General features: G+C 37.7%; 2 protein-coding genes across 2 annotated transcripts in view; both read right to left on the reverse strand.

Annotated features, from left to right (window-relative positions):
- Positions 1 to 1,168: 1,168 nt before the first annotated feature.
- On the reverse strand, positions 1,169 to 2,645 carry LOC135076349 (putative nuclease HARBI1). Its single transcript, XM_063970842.1, has 5 exons — positions 2,381 to 2,645; positions 2,029 to 2,310; positions 1,487 to 1,874; positions 1,273 to 1,406; positions 1,169 to 1,183 (listed from the first exon to the last, which is right to left on the reverse strand). Exons 1-4 carry the CDS (start codon positions 2,633 to 2,635, stop codon positions 1,276 to 1,278), a joined length of 1,056 nt encoding a protein of 351 aa, XP_063826912.1. The 5' UTR covers positions 2,636 to 2,645; the 3' UTR covers positions 1,169 to 1,183; positions 1,273 to 1,275.
- A 266-nt stretch (positions 2,646 to 2,911) lies between these two features.
- LOC135076364 (uncharacterized) overlaps positions 2,912 to 17,249 on the reverse strand; it is a 58,871-nt gene continuing 44,533 nt past the window's right edge. The window contains exons 4-6 of the mRNA XM_063970862.1: positions 12,597 to 12,747; positions 4,751 to 4,872; positions 2,912 to 4,649 (exon numbers count right to left, since the gene is read on the reverse strand). Of these exons, the coding sequence (XP_063826932.1) occupies positions 3,558 to 4,649; positions 4,751 to 4,872; positions 12,597 to 12,747 (1,365 nt within the window). The 3' untranslated portion in view covers positions 2,912 to 3,557. The remainder of the gene's footprint in view (positions 4,650 to 4,750; positions 4,873 to 12,596; positions 12,748 to 17,249) is intronic.

The following is a 17,249-nucleotide window of genomic DNA, read 5'->3' on the forward strand; positions in this document are numbered from 1 at the left end:
AATTAACATTCAAGAGGAGGAATCAACTCAAAATACGCAAGATCAGGAATTGATAAATAATGAAGAAATCCAATATGAATTGGTGGTACTTGATGAAGAAATAGAAGATACACATGCTTGTACTACTAGAGGCATATTGGAAGATAAAGAAAATAAAAAAGTAGAGGCAAAAGAAAATAAAGCAAAACCTAATTTTAAAGCACCAGCAATCAAAAAAAAAAGGAAACTGTTAAACAAAGAAGGCTTAATTGATTTAAGCAAAGTTAGGATTTCCGAAATTGCAGAAACAGAATCAAAATGCCGGATTGAACTGCATGAAGTTCAAATGGAAAACGAACGGAAGAAAGGGAGAAACTTGGATCTTGAGCATCAATTATTACAGGAAAAACTTAAATATTACACTCACATTAATAAAGAATAATAAGTCTTTTGATGTTAAAGTTTTTCAAGTACTAACAGATTCTAAATAATAAGTTAGTTCCTCCCTTACTTCTGTTTGTTTTTAATTTGTATTTTATGCAGTTCCAATCCGCATTTTGATTGTGTTTCTGCAATATATTTAGACGGCTATGAATATGTTTACTAGTCATAACTTAATAAGAGTTTGAGATTACTATTAACTAGCTGTTGCCCACGACTCCGCCTGCGTAGACTACTATTTCTGTAACCTACAGGATCTGTGCATTTTTCCAGGATAAAAAGAAGCCTATATGTTATTCGAGACTATATAATCTATCTGTTTTAGCAATTTATTTGTTTATAAGAATTGAACTGTGATTTTTAGTAAGTAAGTTTAATAATTGTACTTAAATTAGTGATATAAAGTAAATACACATATGCCTAGTCACAAACATTCGCCTTTATAATAATAGTGTAAATTATGGTTATTTTGTTTTAAATGTAGAAGGTTGATAACCTCCGAATAGAAACGTTTATACTTAAGCAATTTCTTTGTTTTAAAGAATTGAACTGTGATTTTTAATAAGTAAGTTTGTTGAAACTAATTGTACTTAAATTAGTGATATAAAGTAATTTGTTTTGAATTTTTGCAGAATAATTGCTTTTTTAAAGAGAACTACAGGTTTTGTTTTTGTGATAGTAACAAATTGGACTGAAAATTGAAATACAGGTATTTTTCAATCAAATATTCTTTTTATTTTCATTAAGATGCCAGGAACAGTATCTGAAAAATTAAAATACAACATTTTCATGAACTCAAATGACATTACATAAAAGTAAATCGTTGGAATTTATCAAAATGTATTTTAGTACCATTCAAAAATGTTGATTTATAAAATTTTGTAGTATCAACTGCGACCTACGCCTCAACAATGAAGGTCGGTTGTCGTGAACACTGTTCTCCGTCGAAAGTTGCGGAGTTACAGGGACCTGCTCCATATGTTGTTCTGAAAAATATTATGAATTTGTCAACATTTTGTCATAAAGATTTGTATTCCTTATGTACAGTCAAATTGATAACATTTACCTAACAATGTGTCATTCATATCAATGGCTATATTATGTAATACAGCCAATGCTATGATCACAGCTTTTCCATTTTGGAGGCTTACTGGTAAGCCATGGAGTAGGCATTGGAACCGCTGCTTCCACACCCCAAAACACCTTTCAACAGTGTTCCTAGTTGAGATGTGAGCATTATTGTATGCTTCTTCTTCTGGACGACTAGGCCTTAAAATAGGTGTAAATAGATATGGCAGAAGAGGGTAGCCCGAATCGCCAATAAGGCGTCCTCTAAACTGCCTATCCTCAAATCGTTGTTTTATATTGCTCTCCATAAAAATTCGACTGTCATGTGTACTGCCTCGCCATCTAGCCACTATATCCATTATTTTGAGGTCAGCATCACAGACAACCTAAAATAAAAAAAACAGTATCCTGTAGGTAATCCATCCAATAATATAGTGTTGAATGTTGCTAAAATTTAGATCATACAAAGTAAAAATTATAGACATTATTAAAACAAATCTTTCTCTGTTGTAAACTGTATAAAATCAAAATATATTTTACCTGAACATTCAGGGAATAATAGCCTTTTCTATTAATATAGTACTGGGCCATGTCACCTCCGGTTTTTTTAATTTTAATGTGGGTGCAATCTATGGCTCCTATCACCCCAGGAAAATTTTTAATTGCTCTAAATTTGGCACTAATTCTTTCCTGCTCTCCTATAGTGATAGGCATTTTGATGAAGGAATTTGCCTTATTCGCGATTGCATGCGCGACTCTGGCGCATATCCGGCTCACTGTCGGCTGACTTAGGCCATGGAGGTCACCAGCATCATCTTGTACCTGAAAATGTATGAAAATAATTATAGCAGCCACGACAAAGGGATAAAATAAAACACTTTTTTGTGCTTACCTCACGACGTCCCCAACATCTTATGGCCACTAAAACTTGCAGTTCAGGACACGTGCCACCACCTCTAGCGCTCTGAACCAGATCATCTTCCACCAAATCTATGATGGTGCGCACTGTGTCCTTATTGAACCTATATTTTATTTTAAAATTTAGGTCCCGCAAATCGAATGGGTTGCTTCGTTGGCGGTAGAGCTTTCTACGTCGCGCTGGGTCGGCATTATTGGCTAAATGCACAATTGCATTTATAGCATTCATTTTCACAAGCAAGGATAAGGATCACAGCAAGGATATTTTGAATAAATAAACCAACGAAGTGACATTCATATGAAATGACATTTATAAAAGTTAGGTTAAAATAGGTTTATTAGAGCTTTAAACAAGGCCCGAGCTCTCGATAACTTATCACACAGATAAAAGAGGATTTTAGCGCTAAATGACGATTATGAATAACAATTTTTATCAAACGTTTTATAAACCTCTAATAAGCATTTGATAAAATGTGAAAAATGATTATGAATAAGACCGTTAGTCTCTAGGTAGAGTCTGTGGATAAAGTGAGAAAAACAACGCTTTACCTAAGGAAGGGTTTAAAATAAATACTTAGTAAAAATCAACTATGCGTTAGCTAGTTAATACAGCATTATTTTTCCCTTTATCCACTGACTTTATTAGACTATTAATATTAACTTAATGTGTTTGGTAACTCATTATTAACTCATCAAAAGTCATGATCTTAAATATTATTTGTAAAGGTGGAACATTATCTATCATTCATTCTGGTTTTGGGAATAATTAAATAATTATTGTACTAATGAATTATGTAAATATTGTCCCTACTTACATACACGACATACATAAACCTATGGCTTTTGTGTTTGGATAAATAAAATTACATCTGCAAAAGCTTAGAAATAACTTACGTTAGAGTTGATATTCACAAGCTTATGATTTACTTATGTACAAAATAATAGAATTTGAAGTATATGGAAACAAAATAAATCACAAAGTACATAAGGATCGACGGTGACATTTAAATTTTTAATCCTGATGACGACAATTATGATAATTATCTAAGTAACAAATTAATTTATACCAATGAAAGTTAAATATACTTATCTAAATAGCCCCATATTTAGTCGGCATCACATTAACTTTAAATTAGTGGTTTTTCAGTGGGTTACCGATTCACAATGCAGGGTTCGCAGGTCCCAGGTTCCAAGTAGGCTGGGTGGCACTGGGGGCAAGCGGGGTTCTCCCCGTAGCTGGAGCGACCAGTCCTCGCAATTTTCACTTGGAAAGACGTCTGTGCATTCTCATCTTCATAACCTGGGTGCGGCTTATCAAGAGGAAACACGTAGTCGGGGACGAAATACGAACTTATGTTGTACTCCGTGTTGATGTTACTCGGAGTGGGGTCCACCGTGACCGGAGTAGGCCTAGTCACGTCGCTGAAAGGACTACGCCCTCTTACAGTCTTTCCTTGGACCTGTGTGTTGTTGACCGTAACGTTACTTTCTTTGGGCGGTTCCAGATCAAATGCGGGGACAGCCCATTTCCACTCGTAGTACACGGGTGGTCCCATAGTAGTCGACGGCTGCTCTGAAAAGTCTAACTTAGGCGGCAGTAGTATTCTATTTGGAGTAGGCACCGCCGGATTGTCTCGTACACTAACAGTCGGTTCCGTCGGCGTCGGCTTGGAATTAATGCTATCGAATCTAGTTCCTTCTGTCACACCTTTATCGTTATCCTTGTCTAATTTATTGAAGTTGCCAACGTCCTTATTCTTCCGCGGCGTTCTGTCTTCCTCCGAGCTGACTTGCCCTTCGGGAAGGTGCTTATTCAGATCGATGATTTCAGATCTAGACATGGCGGTCTTGATGGAGTCGGGCGAGCTCGGGTCGAATCGTTTGATGAAGTTGTAGACTGGATCGTCGGATTTGGTTCTAATGTCTATATCGGGGAATTCTGTTGTGGTGGTGTCTGGGATAGGAGGCTGGAAGTATTTTGAAGGGGTGGGGATTTTGTTGTTTTGGTTGTCGTCTTGTACTTCTGGGGTGGGTTGGAAGGTGGGGGTGAGTTCCTGGGAGGCGGCGCCCGCCAAGTGGTCCTGGTCGGTGGGGTCTCTCTTGAGCCCGAACTGGACGCCGGTGCCGGTGGACCAGCCGGTGGGCGGGCGGTAGTTCTGCTTGGCGCTGTCCAGCCCGTTGTTGTTGGAGCTCGAGATCGAGTCTGCAATGCCTACGATACTGTTGCCGGGATGTACGGGGTACTGTAACATTGAATTAACCATAATTAATATGACTATTATAAACGATACTATGATTAAGTTTCAATTTATCACTGGGTAGGCTTTGTATCAGACGTTCTTACCCTAGTTTCAGCTTCCCTGAGCCCGTCGTAGTAGTTGGCGTTGGGCGGCACGGACAGGATGTCGGGGCGCGGGGTCCTCTGCTTCATATCCTCTTCTGACACGAACGGCTTGTCTCTCTGACCTGAAACATTACGCAATATTCTGAATCTTTGTTCATTTATATTAAGTTCAATGTCAATCCATCGAAAACGAGGCTTTGGGATTAATAAGACCTCAGAAAAAGACGGTGAATTTCAAGAAAATCCCAACTAATATTATAAATGCGAAAGTAACTCTGTCTGTCTGTCTGTCTGTTACGCTTTCCCGCTTAAACCTCGCAACCGATTTTGATGAAATTTGGCATAGAGATAGTTTGAGTCCCGGGAAAGAACATAGGATAGTTTTTATCCCGGTTTTTGAAACAGGGACGCGCGCGATAAAGTTTTTCTGTGACAGACAAAATTCCACGCGGGCGAAGCCGCGGGCGGAAAGCTAGTCTTACATAAATAGAGAAAAGCATCTAGAAAAAAAAAGTGTTTAGAGTCGCATCTTGAACAAAATTTTAAATAAATTGATTTTACTAAGTTATTTTTTTAAACACTCAACATAATCAAGAATCTAAAATCTCTATCTATCTAAAGTCAGATTGTATCTTTAATTTTTAACAAATCTATCTCTTTGTCTGCAGAACAAAACTTGCAAACAAACGCATACATTTACTTACTTAACTGACCTGCCACAACACTAGATTTGCCTCGCTAGAATCACACGCATGACAAGAGACTGTATCGAATATCAATAATCGCACAGAGGCGTTACCGTGATCCTGTGGTTAAGGCACATTGTAACATTAGGCACACGCGTCGTGTTACATTTCTCACCTTGCTGTTACACGATACCTCATTACCAATGACAAGCTCTTGACCGTGAGGTGTAACAATAACATTATCAAACGGTGCATGAAATCATATGCATGCTATTATCTTTCTGGTTCCATTGACGCCTACTTGCTGTATAACTAATTTCAATAACCTTTATGTATATGAGACGAATATGATCAAATTTTGACTTGGCCATCGCATGAAAACACGTGTAAATTAAATTATTTAGTGCGATGGCCAAGTCAATAATTTATGTAAAACGTTAAAGATTTCCTGGCCTGGACTTGGTATTACATGGATCTCACAACTTTTCACCGTAGAACAACTGAGTTGCGAGACTTGGTTTTTTTGACAAGTATTGTTTTTGATGGGATCTCATTTCTTTTTGTATTTTGTAAACAGTTCTACTTTTTTCCTTTTCGGTACCTTCTACTTATTGTATGTATACCTATCTAACCAGCAACGAATTTTCTTAAAGTCGGACTCTCTCTGACTTATGAAATTTTCTTATTTTTGTAGGTAGCCTTCCGTTTTCTCTTTTCCGGTTGTACTTCTTGAGCTGAAAACTGGACGGAAATTAAAAAATGTTACTCGACTTGGCGGGGACACTACCGTGTGCCTTTATATTTAATTTTATATGATATTACAAACTTATTTAGGTAAGTAGTTAAATATTTATAAAACTGGACCGAAATTGAAAAATTTTGCTAGACTTAGCGGTTGCACTACCGTGCCCCCAAATATTTTAGTTTTTCCTTGATTCATACACCAAACACTACTTATATTCCAAATTTGAAGCTTCTAGGTCTGCTAGAAGTGCCTTAGAATTTTGATGATCGGTGAGTCAGTCAGTCAGTCAGGGAGTGACAAAATTAAGAAACTTTGACCCGTTATAATTCTTAAACTACTGGTTCAAATTGAATGAAATTTGAAATATACCGTGTCTTTACAATGCCTGCATGGATACTGAAAATTCAGTCTTCTAGTTTTATCCACAACGATGATACAGGGGATCGAAAATGGCCTGAATTGCTTCGAGAAAAGGATGATACGGCCGTGCCGCTTTTTTGCTCGACTTGGTGGGGGCACTGCCGTGCCCCCAGATAACCTTTATGTATATGAGACGAATATGATCTTTGCTTTATCATACTTTTTTGCAAGTATTTTTTGTATGTCAGTTTAATACATTTCCGTATTTCATAAGTTAGGTATTACTAGATTAGAATGTACGAAATAAAATTAGTAAAGTTCCTGTAAAGCTATACCAAAACCTAGTTACCTACATTTTCAAAATTATGTCAATTATTATTTCAGTGTGATGATCTTACCAGAAACTTCATCAGCAGTTGTAGTAGATATTGTTGTCCCACTCTCAGCTTTCGTAAATAAGAGTGTCATTTCTTCAATTTATTTGTTCCTCTATTTTGGTTTCAGCAAACGTGCCCCGGCTGAACTGACGCATCAAAACATAATGCTTCATGATTAAAAAAATATTACGTCAGTTACTGTTATTACACTGATTGTTATGGTTAATCGATTTGAAAAGGATTTTGTCGAATATTTAACTTTATCACGAAGTTTTTAGATGAACTCATCGAACTCACGAATTATGCTGTCATAACCTTCTTTGATTGAAAGGTTCGACAACACAAGGTAAGTTGAAAAAACCTTTAGGTAACCTATACAAAAATGTTGTAAAAAATGTAAAGCCTAAGCTGAGAGCCTAAGATAGATCTCAGAGCAGACTTTGTGTGGAGTAATTCCTAAAGCTCTATTAGATCTGTTTCATAATATGTAATGATGTTTTGTCATGTTTTCATTTCTGGAGGTAGGAAGTAAAGGAGTAGGAAGCGTTTATTAAAATATTAATTACAAACGCATGAAATAGTTTCAACTACCTAACTCTGATGTCTTTCGAAGACCAGCATTATGGATCACTTCAGACTTCTAGATAGAAATTCGATGTAGATCTGTCTCATGACTCTGAGGAGTAGGAAACCCTCAGCAGATTACCTCAATGTACGATACTACAAAACTATTTATTTTATCTTATCTGAAGCACCTTCGTTTAGCATCAAATCAATGTTCTGTTGCTCAGTCTTTGCTTGTTTTGTGCTGATCTGATGCGACTCAACGGTTACCGCATACTTACAAGTTCCAAAGTTTCAGCAGCGGACGCTTGTAATGTCTTGTAAGAACTATAAAATCATTTGCGAAACGTTTATAGGTCGTTCGTGCTTATGTCAACGGGTACGTGAGTGTCCATTATCAATTTCAAGCTTATCAAAATTTTGTGGCTACCGCGGAAGTTGGGCAAGTGGGTTGACGGCGTAACCTCACCTTTCACCGGCGTTAGTATGCGGCATATGCAATTACAGACCACAGATTTGTTTTACAAGTACACACACGATGGTGGAATAAAATAATTTGTTGTTTCTTCACGGAGGCACAGTTCCCATCTCGTGCTCCCACAATACTGCATGTGCACTCAGTAATGCTTATTTTGATTGCCAATTCAAATTGGTCTCGAAATAAAATAAATTAGAAGAAAATAGAAGCAGTTACGAATCACAGGAAAATAAATTATCTAATTGTCTGGTCAAGTGGCTCGCACTTCAACTTAAACGATGACTGGTCAAAGGGAAAATGTATAAATATTGTGATGACGAGTAATTGTACTTTGAATCATAATAATTATGCTTAATAATAATTTATCTGCATAATTTTGCATGTTTGTCCATAATCTAGTCGGCAAAATTCTCGTACTTATTTACGAACATATTTTAACTCGTAAATACTTACTTGCATGCATTTAATATTTAACTATAAAGTTAAAACATATTAACAACAATATTGAAAAGAGCTTTAAAAGTAAGGGTGCTGTAGTAAAATGGGCCCACACACAGTTGACAATCGCAAAGGTACTTCCACTAATAACCAATGAAACTGGATCTAGAGATTAGCAGAAATAGAACTCAGGTGTTTATGAAGCCCCGTCCTAAAATCCTCATAAGCCTGTAAAATCTTCATGTCCATTTGTTGACGTGCTGTGATCAATTACTCGTGCGCCTCGGAATCGCGGGCGCAGTCAAGGGCGTTCACCTAACATTGACATACGTTGCGCCTATCCACGTAACGCACTTGCGTAATTCGAATATTCATTACCAATTTTGATCGCGACTTTGTCTGTACCAACCGATCCCAACTAATATTATAAATGCGAAAGTAACTCTGTCTGTCTGTCTGTCTGTTACGCTTTCCCGCTTAAACCTCGCAACCGATTTTGATGAAATTTGGCATAGAGATAGTTTGAGTCCCGGGAAAGAACATAGGATAGTTTTTATCCCGGTTTTTGAAACAGGGACGCGCGCGATAAAGTTTTTCTGTGACAGACAAAATTCCACGCGGGCGAAGCCGCGGGCGGAAAGCTAGTAAGAAATAAAATGATGTTAACAAATTTTTCTCCAAATCTAGATTCTTTTAGATCAAAAAGTTTAGGTTTTTTAGATAAAAAAATACTTATAATCATAAATTAGGTGTGTAACACACTGAGACATTACGGACAGCCAGGCTTACCATCTGTGACTTTGGATAATGTTGACAGTATAGAGCCTTATTAGGCTTATCTTGCTAATTTAATCATAAAAGAGTTGATGAAGTTGAAGCTCTATGCGATTAAAATCAGTTCAACTCTATAGCCTCGATTACATAACCAATGGACACGAAGTTATATCAGACAAAAGACTGCGGAATTTGTATTCACCTGCCAAGTGAATACAGCTATCAAACACAAAATCCTACCATTAACTCCTCGGATAGTCTTGAATAGGCTTTGATGAGGCTGAGGCCTCGCTAGTGTGAACAGTAAAATGTATTATGAGTATTAAAGATTATTAATAAATAATGGGAGGACGGTCGATCATAAATAAACGACTACAAAGAAAATTGGATGCTAAATTGCTAAGTGATCAATGACTTTTTAATGAAGGATCTAAGTCCTATGAACAGCCAAGACTAGTGAATCTAAATACCTACTGTATTACTTTAAGTTTTTTGGAATTAACCTTATGTTCTTATGTAGATAGAGACAAAAAGCTAGTTCTAACAATACCTCCATACATCCTGAGCACGCAAAGCTGCGAGCATAAACTATCTGTAGTAAGTAGGTATTTATCGTTAACTACAATCTTGTTATTTAAATCATTATGATAAAGAGAGGTTGCCTAAAAATAACCTGTTTACAAGTTCAAAGTCTTCCGCATATAAAATTACATGCTGGTACACTTATCGTTGTTATCTGCACATCATTCTGACTGAAGTGACAGTCCATTCATTCCCACAATACTCAATGAAACTCGTTTAGAAATGATTCAGAGCTCGTGAGCAAACGCTTCTGGTATATTCCACGTCTCAGCATAATGCACCAAATTACAGCAAGGTTAACGAACCATTCAGGTTGCAACGGTTTCAAGTGGCTACAGATAATCAAACCAGTGTATAATACAATTATTAAGCAGATAATGCTTCGACCTTAGTTTGTAATACACTTATTATTAGATAATGTTAAAATTACTATAGATAGTTCTTCCGTTTGTTATTTTGGGTCTTCCGTGCAATGAGTTGGAAGGTTGTTATTAAAATTTGCATCTAGCTGTTTAGTACAGGCACTAGCCTGTAAGCATTAGCTTTAATTTTTTTTTCTCAAAGAAGAATAAATGCGTTCAACTGCCTTACATAGACAGGCAAGGAGATTTATACCTGCTTACATAGATGACGTAGCGATTGAACGACTAAAACTGACTTCCCACTGGCCTATCTATGAGTTTCGTAACTTGTATTAAAACGAATCAGAACACCAGAGATTTTTAGGTTTGCGCTTCAAGTTACTTATTATAATTTTCTGTAGAACTATTGTTAAATAAGTACGAAACGGTACCTGAATTCCGCGTTGACCTGCGTACGCGCGTTACATGTGAACATAGCCTTATAGTGCCGTCTTTTTTTATTGCGCTGATTCTGCTCCTCACTGATGGCTGGAGCCTTTAATGGATGGTATTGTTTGATTATACATACAATGTCACTATTTTGTTGCAATTTCTTACAAAACTTGCGCGCAAAAAGCAATTCTAGTATGTAAATCATCAAACTTCTAATGTTCGTAACTCAGTTCAGACTGAGTTTAGAGGTATACATGTCATAGTAAGTTTGGTTTATTACATTATATTGTAATAAAAAAAAACATTTTGTCGAACACGGTTTGGTCGATGGCCGCGTGAAAAAAAAAGACGCCAATTTCTGGCATTGTCTTTTGGGTACCACTTAAACCAATGAACAGGTTGGCGCTATAGTCGCTCTCGCTCTTGGAGCAGTTGACCATGTACCAGTGTTCGCAGATGAGCATACGCTACTGGAACAGCGTCGTGTTGGGGCACGAGTAGCTGAACTGTCGCCCGAGGCCGTCCCACATGTGGAACATATAATATAAGACAACTCTAACGCCATAGCCAGTGACCCTTACCGATGAGCAGGTTGGCGCTGTAGTCGCTCTCGCTCTTGGAGCAGTTGACCATGTACCAGTGGTCGCAGATGAGCATGCGCTGCTGGAACAGCGTCGTGTTGGGGCACGAGTAGCTAAACTGACGCCTGAGACCGTCCCACATGTGGTACACATCGTTCGTTCGTCGTTTTCAGCCAAATGACGTCCACTGCTGGACAAAGGCCTCCCCCAAGGTTTTCCACAATGAACGGTCCTGCGCTGCCCGCATCCAGGCTCTTCCCGCGACCTTCACCAGATCGTCGGTCCACCTAGTAGGAGGCCTGCCCACGCTACGTCTTCCAGCCCGTGGTCGCCACTCGAGAACTTTCCTGCCCCAACGGCCATCGTCTCTACGAGCTATGTGCCCCGCCCACTGCCACTTGATTTTGGCAATTCTGCGAGCTATGTCGGTTACTTTGGTTCTCCTGCGGTACCGGTGCGTCCCACATGTGGTACACATAATACAAGACAACTCTTACGCCATAGCCAGTGACCCTTACCAATGAGCAGGTTGGCGCTGTAGTCGCTCTCGCTCTTGGAGCAGTTGACCATGTACCAGTGGTCGCAGATGAGCATGCGCTGCTGGAACAGCGTCGTGTTGGGGCACAAGTAGCTGAACTGCCGCCCGAGACCGTCCCACATGTGGTACACATAAGACAACCCTAACACCATAGCCAGTGACCCTTACCGATGAGCAGGTTGGCGCTGTAGTCGCTCTCGCTCTTGGAGCAGTTGACCATGTACCAGTGGTCGCAGATGAGCATGCGCTGCTGGAATAGCGTCGTGTTGGGGCACGAGTAGCTGAACTGCCGCCCGAGATCGTCCCACATGTGGAACATAATATAAGACAATTCTAACGCCATAGCCAGTGACCCTTACCGATGAGCAGGTTGGCGCTGTAGTCGCTCTCGCTCTTGGAGCAGTTGACCATGTACCAGTGGTCGCAGATGAGCATGCGCTGCTGGAATAGCGTCGTGTTGGGGCACGAGTAGCTGAACTGCCGCCCGAGATCGTCCCACATGTGGAACATAATATAAGACAATTCTAACGCCATAGCCAGTGACCCTTACCAATGAGCAGGTTGGCGCTGTAGTCGCTCTCGCTCTTGGAGCAGTTGACCATGTACCAGTGGTCGCAGATGAGCATGCGCTGCTGGAACAGCGTCGTGTTGGGGCACGAGTAGCTGAACTGTCGCCCGAGATCGTCCCACATGTGGTACACATAAGACAACCCTAACACCATAGCCAGTGACCCTTACCAATGAGCAGGTTGGCGCTGTAGTCGCTCTCGCTCTTGGAGCAGTTGACCATGTACCAGTGGTCGCAGATGAGCATGCTTTTGAAACAGCGTCGTGTTGGGGCAAGAGTAGCTGAACTGTCGCCCGAGACCGTCCCACATGTGGTACACATAATATAAGACAACTCTAACGCCATAGCCAGTGACCCTTACCGATGAGCAGGTTGGCGCTGTAGTCGCTCTCGCTCTTCGAGCAGTTGACCATGTACCAGTGGTCGCAGATGAGCATACGCTGCTGGAACAGCGTTGTGTTGGGGCACGAGTAGCTGAACTGTCGCCCGAGGCCGTCGCACATGTGGTACACCTGGAAAAGAAAAAAAGGTCGTTGAGACAGGGCATTTGCTTCAGTCACGTACTAGTACCACATTTGGTACACGTGGAAAAGAGAACGTAATTGGGAAAAGGGATTAACGTCAGTGACCAGTCGCTCATTTGGTACACCTGCAAAAGGGAGTAGTCATCATCTTAGGTCTTACAGTGATAATCTTCATAAATCGAACTTTAACTTTTACTATAGTTTTGACAAACGTATTACAATAATTGAAACCGCGATTCCTTCTTTCCTTCTGCTCAACATCTACAGTAACAAATACTCGTATTTATAAAGAGCTAGTTTGTGACTTTGTTTGTAAGATCTCTAGAACTACAAAATCAACTATAAAAATTCTTTCAGCAGTAGAAAACTACATCATTCCGAATGGCTGAAATTCACTTAGGTACGATAACATGGAGGGTAGATAGAAGACCATCATTAACATTATTTCAGGAAAATAATAATTACCTCTTATAAAACACATTTGGGTTTACGTAACTATCAAAGAGAACACAATAAATCATTGTGGGTGTAGGCTCTACCAATAATAATTAATCCACAACCATGAAATAGGAAGCGTAAAATAATTTGAGGATTAATAATTATGATGTAGCAATTACTTCCGACTGATGAACCAGGAAGTAAATGCTCGAATTATTCAAGAATTACCAAAGTTTTGATTGTGCCAATTATTCTGAGCCGTTTGTTAAACTATCATGATTGTTGTCAGTAAAAAATATAAATAAACTATAGTGAACTCTTAATATAAACGGTTGTAAAAAAGTATCTTGCAAATGTAATAAATCAATTAATAGCAAACGGTAATTTGTGTACAATTAATTTATTGCTTAGCTTTTTGCTATAATTTGTGCATAAATTAAGTAGACACTGTAGCAGTTACTTCAATGAAATAGTATTCTACGGGTTACTTTTACGAGTACTATGCTTAAATTAAACACATTGAAAGTCAAACAAAAGTTTAAAAAAAATATTGCAATTCTACTAAACTGAAAAGTGTTAATTTTAACATAAGACAGTTGTAAAGTTAATTTGATTTATTGTAAACATTTTTTAATGATTGATAAAATTAATAAAACACCTAATACCTACATGACGTTGTTTACTTAAATATAGAGTCAGATAATTCTTAACTATACAGAACTATGTAAACATAACTTCTATCTAACTAAACGAGTAAAATATTACGGTCGTTACTGTAACTGCATATAAATAATAACCTAATGACGGTCGTTCATGCTAAGATTGCCGTACAAACCGCAAAGCCGTTTGGAACAAAACGCACAATTATACCTTTATTATAGCAAAAACTTTTTTAAACGTTGTTAGAGTTAATTTTAGAATGAGTGTACGAGTAAATACGCAGTAGACGAATGATATAATTTTCCACTTACTACATTTCTGCTTGCATTGGCGTAAAGAGTGGTAGAAACTATAGTATACTTATACCATCGACGATGTGTGTTGTTGATTATTCTTAAAAGTTGATGAACAATTTAGAAAAAAAACCGACAAAATTATTGGTGTAGTAAGTATTAATCGATTACGATTAGATGTGAATAATAATTATGCACAATATAAAACCGTATTTTTTTCTATTTACATAAATATGGATCTACCTTGTTAGCTGCAAAACAAGATATTAAAATAAATTGAGAGCATAGTCCGCTGCAATTAACAAAAAAAAAAGTCTTCTTTAGTTCCTGGATGAATCAATTTGCGTTTCCACAAAGCAGAAGCCATACCAATAAATAACGAACGAAACAATTACCATGCGTGATCGACACAAATTATCTTCACACATGATTGACATCGCAATAGCACCTCGTCTACGACCTTTAATACCATATATTTACGGTTTAAATTGATTTAAATTTGAATCAAGATAATGTGAGCCACGAGGAATCCGTTTAAGTGTGGTCTCATCAGATCTTCGCTTCCTCATTCCGAGCAGAGCCGGGTCAAATGCATAGTCACGATCCGTGAAATAATGAGTTATGGACTATTGTCTGAAATTGGGGTGATTTTTGAACTATTTTTTCAGTTGCGTTTTTCGATGTTACCTATATTGTTTGTAAACAAAAATGCTACAAATTGAGGGTAGGTATTTTTAACACTACGTATTTTTCAATATTTTTAAATACTTCAGTGTCGTTTCAGAATACAATCTTAATATCATAAATATTCGCGATTAAACATTCGATTTCAATTGCCGAGAAAAACTCGAAACAAAAACTCATCTTTACCAGTTCTGGTTTTCGGATCCGCATTTTTTAAAGAACTGGATCAGGTGACATAAATAAAACCATCCATAAATTAAGATCAGATATCTCGAAAAACCGATTTCCGTATTCGTACACTTTTTACGAGATCCACATGGATCTTCGTTTGAAAAAAATTGTAAGATGGTGAATTCATATTCATTAAAACAATGCTAATATTATGCTTGTTATATTCTACTAGTGGGGATTTTTATTGACCGTTGAGAATCAACGATGTCGTAAAATTTTGTTTAAATGATGATTCCTTACTAGTCACGAAAATAATAATATGCTAAACTCTGACATACGATCTAGTTTCATTTACGATGATATTTTAATAAAATGAAGGTAGTTAACCTTGGGCATAGTTTCCAGCTCATTTTGGCTTAGAGCTACCACATAACTGCCATTTTTGGTACCTAAAAGGTATAAAAAATGATTTAGGAAGGACTTAGTGTTAAAAGATAGATAATCTTAATTATGAAAGAAATTAATGGGTCTTTTCATGACACTTAATTAACTTAAATTAGTTAATTTATTCATAGATATGAACATTTTTAGGTTTCCATTAGGTACATTATTTCAACTCAAGCTACTGTTTTAGGTAAGTTACCGTTTTTGTAAATTAATATTTAATAACTTACCATGCAGTTATTTATTTGTAATTACGTATAGTATAAAATGCACAATAATTCTGTTAATGTTAAAATTCACATTTTAAGACTCCGACTACCAAATAAAAATACCTACTAGGAACTTTGTTACTACCTAAAACTGCGACTTGGTCTAAAATTTCTTTAGTGACTGTCTAAAAACTTTTAATCCTTCCTAAGCTAAGTTCCATTTTACTTCAATCTGTAGAGATTCATCAGCAGCTCTAGAAATTTCCCTTTGCAAATAATTATGTAACTACAAGAAATAACCTTGAAGATTTTAAATTTTTGGGCATAATGAGTGTATAAATAAACCTGGTGATAATTAATTTTTTGTGGGCGGCTGTAAACGTCCGATGGGACAATACTGGTTATAAACACATTCGGCCTATCAAGCACGTGGCGACTTTTGCTGACAGATGGCTGGATTTTGTATAATGTAGATATAAAGGTGAATCAGTAGGCTCTAATTAAATTTTAAAATTGACCCCCCACAGTTCCTATTCCTACACAGTCATGATCATCATAATTCTCATCAGGTCATTTACATTGGTCCACTGCAGAAGCACGATTCCTCCTTAAAATTCGTATCTAATTTACTAAAGGCAAATGGAGCTAATCAGGTTGATTTATGCCCGTTTTCACCATCAATCCCTAATTTTTAAGTGACCCCTATGGTAACACATTCCTAACAGGAATTTTGTTTTCATAGGGGTCACTTAAAAATTAGGGAGAGATGGTGAAAACGGGCATTAGTCCCTGTCTCGCTTTTTACGAAATCCTCGAAAAAAGTGGAAATGGTTCAATTATTCTCAGCTAAAACCATTGACTCCATCTATCTACATATTCTCACTATAAGTTTGTTTGTAAGCCGTTATGTAAATTCAACTTATGAAGTTGCTCCGCACACAATCAAGTAGGTACTTACTTCAACCATCCTAGACTGCATCACTTAACATTAGGTGCGATCGTGGTCAAACAACTGCCTTGTTATGCATAAAAAAACCTGACCCTTCTGTTTTTAACTCTATTATACTTTTACGAAGGTGGTTAACACTCACGTGAATCTCAATAAATTATAATGTTAACTTCATTATTCCGAGTGTTTAGTTTTTGCAAAAAACGCCCACAAAGACCTGATTTATGGTAGGACACTTTTAGTAGGCATTACTTTGAAAATTGATAGCACCGATTAAATTAAACAGGATCTTTGAAATTTTGACAAAATGTCCCCATGAGTAGGTAGCAACTAGCAAGTAACTAAACATATTGTAGAACTTCTTTAAAATGCTGTACCTAATAGAAACACTCTGTTTAGCAAGAGAAACACTCTGTAATATTTTATAGAATTTTCTGATGTGCTGTACGACCAATATAAATCATTTGATAGAAACGTTTCAATGACACGTTATTCTGTAGCGTTCGTTCGTATTCGTTTCAGCCAAATGACATGCTGGCTGGACAAAATCTTCCCCCAAGGATTTTCACAACGACCTGTCCTGTGCTGCCCGCATCCAGATACTTCCCGCGACCTTCACCAGATCATCGGTCCACCTAGTGG

This window comes from Ostrinia nubilalis, chromosome 11 (genome assembly GCF_963855985.1).
Source record: "Ostrinia nubilalis chromosome 11, ilOstNubi1.1, whole genome shotgun sequence".
Taxonomy (NCBI): domain Eukaryota; kingdom Metazoa; phylum Arthropoda; class Insecta; order Lepidoptera; family Crambidae; genus Ostrinia; species Ostrinia nubilalis.

Coding starts and splice junctions, on each gene's coding strand:
- LOC135076349 (XM_063970842.1), bottom strand. CDS start 2,635: ATGAATGCTATAAATGCAATTGTGCATTTAGCCAATAATGCCGACCCA. Junction 2,311..2,380: donor GATGTTGGGGACGTCGTGAG/GTAAGCACAAAA, acceptor ATACATTTTCAG/GTACAAGATGATGCTGGTGA. Junction 1,407..1,486: donor TATGAATGACACATTGTTAG/GTAAATGTTATC, acceptor AATATTTTTCAG/AACAACATATGGAGCAGGTC.